This window comes from Saccopteryx bilineata, chromosome 2, assembly GCF_036850765.1.
Source record: "Saccopteryx bilineata isolate mSacBil1 chromosome 2, mSacBil1_pri_phased_curated, whole genome shotgun sequence".
Lineage (NCBI taxonomy): Eukaryota > Metazoa > Chordata > Mammalia > Chiroptera > Emballonuridae > Saccopteryx > Saccopteryx bilineata.
Genome location: NC_089491.1, coordinates 36,109,490 through 36,122,426, shown reverse-complemented (window position 1 = coordinate 36,122,426; position 12,937 = coordinate 36,109,490). Strand labels below are relative to the sequence as shown.

At 42.8% G+C, this 12,937-nt stretch overlaps 1 protein-coding gene and 1 pseudogene across 1 annotated transcript; one reads left to right on the top strand and one right to left on the bottom strand.

Annotated features, from left to right (window-relative positions):
• Positions 1-6,449: 6,449 nt before the first annotated feature.
• On the bottom strand, positions 6,450-11,724 carry TOMM5 (translocase of outer mitochondrial membrane 5). The gene is made up of 2 exons (XM_066254692.1): positions 11,529-11,724; positions 6,450-6,982 (listed from the first exon to the last, which is right to left on the bottom strand). Exons 1-2 carry the CDS (start codon positions 11,647-11,649, stop codon positions 6,948-6,950), a joined length of 156 nt encoding a protein of 51 aa, XP_066110789.1. The 5' UTR covers positions 11,650-11,724; the 3' UTR covers positions 6,450-6,947.
• LOC136322797 (peptidyl-prolyl cis-trans isomerase NIMA-interacting 4-like) lies at positions 9,658-10,285 on the top strand (annotated as a pseudogene).
• Positions 11,725-12,937: the final 1,213 nt, after the last annotated feature.

Sequence of the window (12,937 nt, the reverse complement as noted above, 5' to 3'; positions counted from 1 at the left end):
ACATAATAGACTTCTTGAAACCTGTATGATTTGGCGAACAATGTTATCCCAATAAATTTTTAAAAAGGGAAACAATGTGGCCTGACCTGTGGTGGCGCAGTGAATAAAGCGTCGACCTGGAAATGCTGAGGTCACTGGTTCGAAACCCTGGGCTTGCCTGGTCAAGGCACATATGGGAGTTGATGCTTCCAGCTCCTCCCCCCTGTCTCTCTCTCCTCTCTCTCTCTGTCTCTCTCTCCTCTCTAAAATGAATAAATAAAAAAAAGAATAAAAAATAAAAAAAAAAATGAAAAGGGAAACAATGCTTAAAAAAAAAAAAAAAAAAAAAGAAAGATATCGCCCTGGCCGGTTGGCTCAGCGGTAGAGCGTCGGCCTAGTGTGCGGAGGACCCGGGTTCGATTCCTGGCCAGGGCACACAGGAGAAGCGCCCATTTGCTTCTCCACCCCTCCACTGTGCTTTCCTCTCTGTCTCTCTCTTCCCCTCCCGCAGCCAAGGCTCCATTGGAGCAAAGATGGCCCGGGCGCTGGGCATGGCTCTGTGGCCTCTGCCTCAGGCGCTAGAGTGGCTCTGGTCGTGGCAGAGCGACGCCCTGGAGGGGCAGAGCATCACCCCCTGGTGGGCAGAGCATCGCCCCTGGTGGGCATGCCGGGTGGATCCCGGTCGGGTGCATGCGGGAGTCTGTCTGACTGTCTCTCCCTGTTTCCAGCTTCAGAAAAATGAAAAAAAAAAAAAAAGATATCATGTTAGCATATTCTTCCTATGTCTGATTTTACTACAAAATAAAATGAGCTGATACTTACTCCCCCAAATAGACTTCTCCCTCCCTACATGGAAATTCCCCATCTTATAAACTTGTTGGGAATCAAAGCATGACTTTCACTACAGAAGCTGAAATCCAGACATTTTGTCTGCTTCATGTGACACTACAGATTAAACATTCCCTGGACTTTGAACTGGAAGCCAGAGACACAGCAAAGTAGAATCATGGAATAGTATTTTGATGTCCATGGCAAATACAGCAAGATGAAGTCCTTAGAGCAACACTGGCTGCCATGATAGTCCAGGGTTCTGTGCCTGTGGCTTTGGTAAGAAATGGTGACATCTAATCCTCAGCAGAGATGCCATCCTCACTGCACCAGGTTGTGTGGAGTGAACATGTGATAAAGGTTGATGTTCCAGTTGCCTAGTCTCTCTAGGCCTCCTGGTGATGCTAAACTACCTATAATTCTTTTAATAAATCACTTTTCTCCTTAAGTCTACCAAAGCTGGATTTTGGAGTTTACAAGTAGAAAAATCTGACACACACTCACATAATAGCAGAGCTGAAGGTGTAACTGGAGTTGGAACCACTAATTCTGGTGCTTCTTCCTAACATATAGATCTCTACTCTCCAACAACCCACATTTTCACATTACATGTATTTCTTAATCACCCTTTGTTCACCAAATTTATACTTTTTTAAAAATCTATTTGTTTTTAGGTTTTATTTATTCATTTTTAGAGAGGAGAGAGAGAGGAAAGGAGCAGGAAGCATCAACTCCCATTTGTGCCTTAATCAGGCAAGCCCAGGGTTTCAAACTGGCGACCTCAGTGTTCCACTGTGCCACCACAGGTATTGATTGATTTTAGAGGTGGGAGGAGCAGGAAGCTTCAACTCATAGTAGTTGCTTCTCTATGTGCCTTGATGGGGCAAACCTGGCGATTTGAACCTGCAACCTCATCATTTCAGGTCAACTGTGCCACCACAGGTCAGTCCCAAAGTGGCCTTTTAATGTCAGCGGGCTAATGAATATTTTAAGCAACTGAGACAGTTGCCAATGGAACACTGTTTCAAATGCAGCAGTATCATTGTCTGGATTGCTGTTTATGTATTATTAAATTTACATAAGTGGAAAATAAAAGTACTAATGTGACAGAGGAAGAAAAATCATCAGACATGTTTAAAACATATCTTTAACATTAGAAGAATGCTTATTGGACTAAAGCCAGCTTTGTTTTATTTATGAAGGAACAATTGAAGAGCATTTCATAACTGAAAATATTTCATCAGATATTAAACAGGTTTTATTTAAAACATAAACTGATTTTGTAATGTTTCTATATCTCAGTAACAAATCTGATCAACTTTTATAGATGTGATTTCTATCTAATCTTTTGTGAACTTGTATAAAAGTAGGCAAAGGACACCACAGGTCTGTATCTGTGACATTGAGTGCATACAAATAGCATGTAAGTAACAACTGTTCACAGTCCCCTGTGTGGACACATAAAGAGTATGGAAAAGACCTGGTGCTTTATTTCCAGTTTATCATCTTAGCCTTTAAAAAAAAACGTTAGTGCAGGTTGTTTTTGTGTAATGAAATTTGGAATTGCAGTATATACACTAGCCAGCAGATGTCACAGGATCTCTTAAGACTCGTTTCAGAAGACAACAGGAGTTTCTGGAAGGACTGAAGGTTTTCTCTACTATGCTCAACATACTCCAGTCACACTGCCCTTTATTCCTTAAACACATCTGCTTTAACACTTTTTCAAAGGCTCCTCACTCTTTTATCAGGCAAATTCTTAAATCACCCAAATCTTGCTTTATGACTTTCACAGGGAGCCCTTCTTACTTCCTCCCAGCCCGATAGGATAGAGCTACCCTATGGCATGTTCTGTTAACTGTACTCCACTCTCCTGGCGGTTTACATAATATAATGAATTAGTGATGAAATTGTATGTCTGACTCCCCTGCTAGATTGTAAGTAAGCCTCTTAAAGATGTTTAAGAAAGTCAATACCTCTACCAAGTAAATTAGGAATCCTTTCCCAAAGCCTAAATGACAGTATCTGGAAAGTCAGTATTTCTTCACTTTCAACTCAGGTTCATTCGGCCTTCTTTGTAGATATTATGTGGGACAGAAAAATGTGAGATAGAACTTACATTCAAGTAGCCTTCATAGTGGCAACCTCTTACTAGGAGTAGCCACCTTCAGATTCTGCTGTGAAACTTTCTCCGGTGAAAACCCCCTTCCCCAACCCAGTCCGCCTTGGTCACAGTAGTTGTGAGCTCTAGCAACCTTCCTTACCTTTCCAAACACTTATCTGCCTTCTGGGACAATTATTCTTTCTTTGACACAATAACCCTTTTAGTTATTAAAAACAGCTCTCAGACTCTTACTAGAGGTCTTCTCAAGGCTAAGCACCTTTAATATTTAAAAATGATGTCCTAGTAGCACGATTCCCTGACACTGTTGCATCCCTCCTAGGGACTGCCCTTAGCTTAAGGAAGCTGCCTCTGGTGAAGTTCTACACCAACCCCCAGCAGCCCACACCCAGTGACCAGTCAATGCCTTGATGCAGGATTTCTCTGAAAGGCCACCCCACCATCAAAGATACCTGTGGGTCTGCCTAAAGCTGCTGTTGCAACTAGGGTGACCAGCCATCCTGGTTTGCCCAGGATGGAGGTTTCCTAGAACGCAGGAGTTGCAGGGCCAAACCTGGGACAGCCTTGGAGTGGTTGGTTGGTCACTTTAGTTGCAGCTGTATCACATTTCAACCTCTCCAGCCGAAAACCTTTCACTTACTCTCTTAAGTGTTTTCCACCCAAATAATCCTGCCAACACCCCCTGCACAAAATCTCAGCAACTCCCCCAGGGCTTTTAAACAAAGTTCTTTCTTAAGACAGAAGAAATCACAACCTGTTGTATGCTATTGAAAATGACCCAATGAAGAAAATCTGAGAATTTCAGGAGCAGGACCCTTGAGTAGGGAGTGAATGGGGCGGAGGGATTGATTGAGTGCACCTGGGATAAATAAGACATTTCTAACAGGAGGAAGGGTACATATGCTGGTGTGTGGATAGTTATCTTGGGATAAGTTTACGGAAATTTTCTTCTGGATAGTTCTATGTTCTTAGGGAAATATGAAGCAACATCACCAGCTAAACTTAAAGATGAGAGATTGGAATTCTGAGGCAAGAGAAGGTATGAAATATGGCAAGAGAAGGTGAATAATGTCTGGAAATGTAGTGGGGTCCAATAGGACCCAGCTGAAGTTTAAGAGTCACCATTTTCCAAGTGGATTCTGTCAACATGTTTGTTTTTAGCCACTTTCAACTGCACAGGGCAGGCAGAGCTGGATTTAACCGAGGCTGGGTTTTGCTAGGGAAATACAATGAAGCTAGAGAGAGGAAGAGAGTTGATGGTGTACGTGCAAGAATGATTACGATGATAGTTACTGGAACCGAAGCTGAGACCTGAGGGAGGTGAGCAGAGACTACGTGGTTGGGTGAATAGATTATGGCACCTGGGGGTGCTAAATTATTAGTACTGGAGAAAGGCACTTAGGATGGGGTACAATAAAATATTAAAAGCCCTCAAAAGCCTTGCCAACTACTATTTATTAGCCACTAAAACTAAAGTCTCAACTCCCCATCTGTAAAATGACATTAACATCGATGGGTTAAGGCTATTTTAGGAATTTAAGTGTTCAGTAGTTTGAAGTCTGCATACAATAAGATAAGCATGCTATCTCACAGCATGTGGGAACATGAGCGAGTGCAGTGAATGCAGCAAAAATCACTTCTAAGCACCGTGTACCAAAGACTAACCAGGAATAACTAGCATTTACCAAATGTCAGGTACGGTGCTCACTGCTCTACTTGCATTATCTCCTTCTAACACCTTGAAATAGAGATATTTTTATTTATGCTCATTTTACATGTGAAGAAAATGAGATTTAAAGGTTCAGTTGCTACAAGTCATCCAACTCATACATGTTGAAGCCAGGACTCAAAATCCAGTCTGCCTTTAGAGCCAGAGTTTATGACCATATACTTACTGCACCTCTTTAAGGCAGGAATGGATATAAATTACCAACAAGCAACAGCATCACAGGGTTAAAAAATATACAGTCTGGTAAAAATGATGGATTGAGCACATGCGTCTATTGTCTCCTGAAATTCTACTGAATGACAGCAAAGATTTTTCACTTTTTTAGAAAGATGAGAAGCATCAGCTCGTAGTTGCGGCACCTTAGTTGTTCACCGATTGCTTCTCATATGTGCCTTGACGGGGGTAGGGAGGGAGTCCAACTGACCCAGTGACCCCTTGTTCAAGCAGTGACCCTGGGTTCAAGCCACTGACCTTTGGGCTCAAGCCAGTGACCATGTAACTCTACATCACTAAGCAGGCTCTCCTTGCCAAACTATGGGCAGGGGTACTGTACTCAGTACAAAGATTCAGTGAACAAATGCCCCCTGAACATAAGATATAGAAAACAAGAGATCCAACACAGAAGAGGAAAAGGAATTCCCAGGGTGAGGGTGAAGAGAGATTGCAGAAGTCATAATTGGGCACAGAAGGCTGAGAGTCTAGACTGGGGTAGGTCAGAAAGCTCCAAGAAAAAGTTATTCAGCAAGATGAAACTGTGTATCTAATGAAGCAAGACTGTGAACAATTTATAGTCAAATGACAAGAAGTTTAGTTGAGGCCCTGGCCGGTTAGCTCAGTGGTAGAGCGTTGGCCTGGCGTGCGGGAGTCCCGGGTTCGATTCCCGGCCAGGGCACACAGGAGAAGCGCCCATCTGCTTCTCCACCTCTCCCCCTCTCCTTCCTCTCTGTCTCTCTCTTCCCCTCCCGCAGCCAAAGCTCCATTGGAGCAAAGTTTGCCCGGGCGCTGAAGATGGCTCTGTGGCCTCTGCTTCAGGTGCTAGAATGGCTCTGACTGCAGTAGAGCATTGCCCCCTGGTGGGCATGCCAGGTGGATCCCCGTTGGGCGCATGTGGGAGTCTGCCTCCCCGTTTCCAACTTCAGAAAAATACAAAAAAAAAAAAAAAAAAAGAAGTTTAGTTGATTTAGTGGTAAAGTCATAAAAAACTAAGCCTAGGAAAAATAAAAAGATGTACAGGAAACAAAAACAATGGAACAGCACCCGGAATTCTAATGAAATTAATCTAATGAAAATCACACTAATAAGTACATTGGAAGGAAGAAGAAATGTGAGAAATGTGCGAGTAATGGAGGAAAGATTCCTAAATTCTTGCAGACAGGGAGAAGTCAGCAGGCAATGTCTAAAACAGAAAAACCATTTGAGTAATAATACAATTATGTTATTTAGAGCTATGAGGTAGATACCAATATAATTAGCTACAAAGAGGTGAATGCAGTTGTACTGCCTCTGGGAAGAAGATTAAGACTCTCCACTCCCCCAACAAACGTGGAGAACTAGCTGAATAAAAAGGTACTATTTTTTCCTTTGGTGGTATTACATATTTTCAGCATCAAGCAGTAACAATGCCTTTCACAAAGGTTGCTTAACAATAAAACAATGTCACTTCATCAAGATTAGCAAATTCTCCAGTTCAAAACAAGAGGAGCTCCATTTCATGAGTTGTAATAATCATATTATATAATTTTACCAGTGATTGATGTGCAGCAAAAAGCATGTTAAGAAAGAAAATCCCAATTTTTCTTAATTGGTACATTTATTAAAAATACAGACTAATGGTCCTGTGCTTGAATGTTCTTGTGGTTGTGTGCTGGCTTCCATAAAACATAACTACTAATCATAAGGAGCTCTTCGACAAATATACTCCAGACAGAAGTAAAAAGGTCAACAGAAATGACTGACAAGACAGGGCCAGTGCAGACATAGTCCCTTATAGAATTAATACTTGCTAGAAAATTGAATTTGACATTATTTACAATTATATCAACATTCATGGAGGCTGAAATCACAGGCATAAGGGTGTACTATGACCCCAAAATGTCTTTCATACTTCCCAAGTAGTTTTCTGTTTTAGCTATGAAGGTCAGTTACCACAACCAAACTTGTTCTGAACAAGTAGAAGTTTTATGTCCATTCATCAAAGAGTATCCTACATCCTTCTGGGCCTGTTCATTTGCAGAGGAGAAACTGGAACCAAGTTCTTCATATCATGTGTTCCCATGTGATGTCCAATCTTTATATGCTGTCCAATTTCTTTAGGATAAAAGGAGCTGAAAGAAAAATAAACAAACCGAGAATTCATTTTCATTAGCCCACAAGTGACATTATGAAATTGTAAGGCTGGGGATAAACCTTATACATTTTTGAAAACAACTCAGTAAGTGATGGCCAAGCCTCTGCCTGCATAACCCAGCAAAAGTGATTCACTATCTTTTTTTTTATTATTATTCATTTTAGAGAAGAGAGACAGAGAGAGCAGGAAACATCAACTCCCATATGTGCCTTGACCAGGCAAGCCCAGGATTTTGAACCGGCGATCTCAGTGTTCCAGGTCGACTCTTGAGCCACTGCGCCACCACAGGTCAGGCATCACTGTCTTTCAAAGGCAGCCCATTGTCATGCAGCTATGATTATTAAAAAATTCATTCACACACTGTATGAAATCTTTTCTCCAAGTAGTTCTACCTCTTTGGGTTATGAAGATTAAATCCAGGCCCTGGCCAGTTGGCTCAGTGGTAGAGCGTCAGCCTGGTGTGCAGGAGTTCCGGGTTCGATTCCCAGCCAGGGCACACAGGAGAAACGCCCATCTGCTTCTCCACCCCTTCCCCTCTCCTTCCTCTCTATCTCTCTCTTCCCCTCCCGCAGCCAAGGCTCCATTGGAGCAAAGTTGGCCCTGGGCGCTGAGGATGGCTCTGTGGCCTCTGCCTCCGGTGCTAGAATGGCTCTGGTTGCAACAGAGCATCGCCCCTGGTGGGCGTGCCAGGTGGATCCCGGTTGGGCGCATGCGGGAGTCTGTCTGACTGCCTCCTCATTTCCAACTTCAGAAAAAATAAATAAATTAAAAAAAAAAAAGATTAAATCCAAACATCTTTCAAATGATAATCCTTTATCCTTATGAGTTAATTGTCAAAGGCACAAAATTCTAGAAGAAACAAATTGGCATTTTTAACGTTAAAAATGCATTTGAAAAAAGGCAGAGGGTGGGGACAAAATAATTATCTAGGGAACCAGAACAGCCAGTCACACATTTTGATTCCCCCACTGATTAGCTATATATCACCTATGCTCTCCAGGTCACATATGGTATAGCTCTACCTCAATTATATAAAGCCTATTGGGATGATGCAGGTAGAAATGTCTAGGAAACTAGTAAGTGTCATAAGGATCTAAAGAAGTGATATTATTGTTTTGTGTAAAAGTGCTATGGCCAAAACAAGCACATGGAAAGATGCTCAACATCACTAATCATCAGGGCAATGCAAATTAAAACTACAACGAGATATCACCTCATACCTATAAGATGGCTTACTACCAAAAACCAAACAAACAAAAAAACTGGTGGCAAGGATGTGGAGAAATTGGAACGTCTGTGGTCACTCAAAAAATTACAAAGATATTTGTATGTCGATGAACACAGCAGCATTACTCACTGTAGCTAAAAATGTAGAAGCAATCTAAGTGTCCAAAGATGGATGAATGGCTAAGTAAAATATGCTATACAATGGAATGTCATTCAACCTTAAACAAAGGAAATTCTGACATATGCTACAACATGGATAAACCTTAGGAAATTGTGCTCTGTGAAATAAGCCAGTTACGAAAAGACAAATACTGTATGATTCCACTTGTAAGAGAGGTACTTAAAGAGTTCTGGAGATGGATACTGCTGCTGGGTGAACATTATGAAATGTATTTAACACCAATACACTGTATATTAAAAAATAGTTAATTAGCCCTAGCCGGCTAGCTCAGCGGTAGACCAGTGGCCCAGCATGTGGAAGTCCTGGTTCGATTCCCGGCCAGGGCACACAGGAGAGGCGCCCATTTGCTTCTCCACCCTTCCTCTTATACTTTCTATCTCTCTCCTCTCTTCTCTTCCCTTCCCGCAGCCAAGCCTCTACTAGAGCAAAGTTGGCCCTGGTGCTGAGGACCGCTCCATGGCCTCTGCCTCAGGCACTAGAATGGCAGCGGAGCAACACCCCAGATGGGCAGAGCATTGCCCCCTGGTGGGCATGCTGGGTGGATCCTGGTCAGGTGCATGCAGGAGTCTGTCTGACTACCTGCTTCTCACTTCAGAAAAAGAAAAAAGATAATAAAATTTATTTTATGTTCATTTTATCATAACTTTAAAAATTGAGGGAAAAAAGAGCTGGGATGAAAAATGTTACCAGAATCTCTTCTCAATACTTATACTAAATTAATAAAACATTTTGTTAATATTAAACTGAAGATACTGAGATCTGTCAGAAATGGACAAAGTCAGCAGCCTGTCCCGCCTTTTCTACCAATATCAAAAGAAAAAAAATCCATCAAAAGAATGGATTAACAAATGTGTTATGTCCATACAGTGGAATATTATTTGGCAACAAATAGGAAGTAAATAACAATACATGGAAGGAAATAACAATACATCCTACAATATGGATAAACCTTGAAAACACTATGCAGTGTGAAATAGCAGACACTAAGGGTCACACACTGTAGAGTAGTGGTTGCCAAAGGCTGGGGAAGGGGGCATATAGGGAATGACAGCTAAGGAGCATGGAATTTCTTTTAAAAAGAAGGAAATGTTTAGATTGTGGTGATGGTTTCACAACTCTGACTTCACTAAGAAACCACTGAACTGTACACTTTAAAATGGGTTATTGTGTAATAAATACTATACGTGAATTATATCTCGACTTAAAAAGTGTTAACACAAAGAGTTCAAAATCAAGTTCCATAGATGCTGCCCAAAGGAAAAAGTGGTCTGGAAAAGGGGGGAAAGGTAGAGCGCCAGGGCAACCACGGAGAACAGGGTGGGGGGAGCTGCATCTGGGAGTGACAGCTGTGACCAAAAGTCTCAGAGTCCCAAAGGTGGAATCTCTGGCAATGCAGGAGAGGTCAGACATTCTGTGCAAAAAACACGGACAAATCACAGAACCCCTGATACAGTTAAAGTCTTGAATGAGATTCAATGAAGTGGCCACACAGAATAGTGAAGATAAAGCCAGGCAAGGGGGCAACAAGGGTTGAAGGACCAGAGGGTCTATGGTGGGACCATTTCAAGAAGCAGCGGCCTAACCTGCAGTGGATAGAGCGCCAACCTGGAACGCCGAGGTCACTGGTTTGAAGCCCCAGGCTTGTCCCATCAAGGCACACATGGGAGGCAACTACCACGAGTTGATGATTCCTGCTCCTCCCTCCTTTCTTTCTTTCCCCTCTCTCTAGAATTGATGTTTTTTTTTAAAGAAAAAAAAAAAAGGGCAACATTTGCTCTGCCTATAAGTGGGCTGGACAAGCCTGTGTTTACAGACCCTCCAATTAAGACAAAATTTGGATATCATATTATTATGGTTGAAGGGAGAAAATAAAATTGTATGGAACACTGGGGTAAAAGGGATAATACAGAAAAGTATTCTCCATTTTTTAAGAAACTGACTCATATAAAATACAAAGGTCACTGAGAAGCAACTATGCTGCTTACAAAAATTAAGGGATATTCCAAAGTGAATATGAGGCGGTAAAATATCCCCTAATTTTTGTGAGCAGTGTATTTTACTGGCAGCTAAGTCAACAAGAAATGGTCAAGTGGAGGAGATAAGCTTGAAGTTTGAAAAAGCTGAAGAAGCAGGATGATTTGGGAGTTTCTGTTCACCCTGGGCTCCCTCTCCTGGAGAAGCCGAGTAATACCAGTGAAAGGGCTCTGAGCTCTGGTCTAGCCCCAACAGGAGCTTCCACGCATGACCTTGGTATGGTCATTTACTTGAATCGTCTTTGCCTCTCCATTCAGACCTGCCAGCAATATACAACAAGGAGCAATGAAAAGAATACTGAACTGAGAATGAGACCAGGGCAAGTCACTTCTGAAATTCATATTTAAAGCCAGCGACATCATCTCCAGCTCTAATATTCGGTGTGCTTGCAACTCTTTTATCTTGCATAAGTCCCCTCTGAAAGTCGAGTTCACATTAACAAAGGAGATACACAGAATCTTAGGCCCCTCCTCCCTCAAAGGGCTCCAGACAAGACCAGGTAATGCAAATAATGCTCCACCAAATGTAAAATCAAATAAACTCTCAGGTAATATCATTAAATCATATAGGCTCAGGTCCTGTTCTTCTCACTCTTTCCCCCAAAAAGCAATTTTTACTTTATCCACTGTACAAATAAACAACTTTTTGCATTACCAAGGTCAGAACTAAAATAAGGAATCCCGGCATTGAGTTAAGCGGTCTGGATTCCAGGTCACGATCTTAATTGCTGAATGACCTTGAACCTGCCATTGCTCTACTGTCGGTCTCAATTTCTGTCTGCAAGACCAGGGAGTTGCTCTGGGTTATAGCCCTTGAGGCTCTGATTCCAATTTCTTAAGGCAGGATGAGGCTGGACGCTTTAACCACGCAGTCCCGGTCACCGCGTGCGATTCAGTAGCCCCGACTCTGATCCGCAGCCTCTACGCCGCGCATGCGCCCGCTGTCCTCAACGTGTCTGTCCCTACTCTCTGTGACCGCTCAGCTCAGTTAAGGGCCCCGAAGGCCCTTAGGACCAGCGCTGGGTGGGCGGTGTCGCGAGCTCCCTGCTGGTCTCACGGCTCCAGCCAGAAAAGACACTCACTGACTCGCAGCAGGGCCACATAGATGAGGAAGTTCCGTATGGAGGAGATCACATCCTCGCGCATCTTCCGTTTCATTTCCTCCGGGTCCAGTTTTGGCGCGAGGCCCTCAATACGGAACATCGCAGCACTGTCCCACTGTGTTCCACCTGCCGCACTGCCCTCTTCTCAGCGGCAGCCTCGCGCCCGGAAGTAGGATTAACCCTATTTCCGGTTCCCGTCTGGCAGTTGTGTGCGCGGCAACCGAAGCCTGCGAAGGACAATCCTGGTCTTGACTTAGAGGCGCTCAAGAGAGTTGCCGGAAGGGGGCGACCGCAATCTTAGCAAAGCCGGACTCTTCTTCCAAGCTATTTATTTAATAACTTGTCTTTTTTTATTTTTAAAAATGTATTAGATCGATGTGGTTCGCCAAGCTATTCATTTACAAGTATACAACTCAGTTTAACACCATCTACAACCCGCATCAATGTCCCCCACCTCCCAACAAGGTCTCTTTTGCCCCATTCTTCCTTCCTTTGCCCTCCTCCCCCTATCTCTACCCCTCTTTCCCAATGGCTATTGCCACCCGGCTGTCTTTATCTATGTGTTATGTGTTTATGTTTTTGGCTAATCCCTTCACCTTCTTTCAACTGGTCTGCTCTTCCCCCTTCCCTCTGAGAGTTGCCCACCTGTTCCCTGTGTCCATGCCTGTTTCTATTTTGTCCCTTAGTTTATTGTGTTCATTAGATTTCACTATTATCACTATAGATGGTGGTACTTCTGTAGCCACCCCCTCCAGGAGTAGGCGCACTAGGTTGTGAAGTGCCTTTCCGCCTGGGTGTGTGTGTACATAGGTACCACCATCAATTGAATATTTAGTACAGTTCTACCGTATGAATTAAATGTTATAATCTTCATTTCCTAAGTGAAGAAAATTGAAGCACAGAAATCTTTAAAATAACAATTTGCCCAAATGTGTTTTAAAATATCTCAGGGGGAAAAATGGTTGAGGAGGAGAGATGAAATGATATTAGCAAAATATTGAAAATTGCTTATGCTGGTGATTAGTGTACACCATTTTAATTATTTTTTTCTATTTTGAGTGTTTGAAAATTTTCATGTTAAAAATGAATACACAACTAAATGGAACAACTAAGTGGATCAACAGGTTAATGCCTCTTTCTCTCTTTGTCTCTCTCCCCTCTCCCCCTTTCTCCCCTATCAATGGGAATAAAATGTTTTCAAAAGCAAAGATTAGAGGTCCTGGCTGGTTGGCTTAGAAGTAGAGCGTCAGCCCCTCGTGTGGAAGTTCCCAGCTCGATTCCCAGTCAGGGCACACAGGAGAAGCGCCCATCTGCATCTCCACCCTTCCACCTCTCCTTTCTCTTTATCTCTCTCTTCCCCTCCCACAGCCAAGGCACCATTGGAGCAA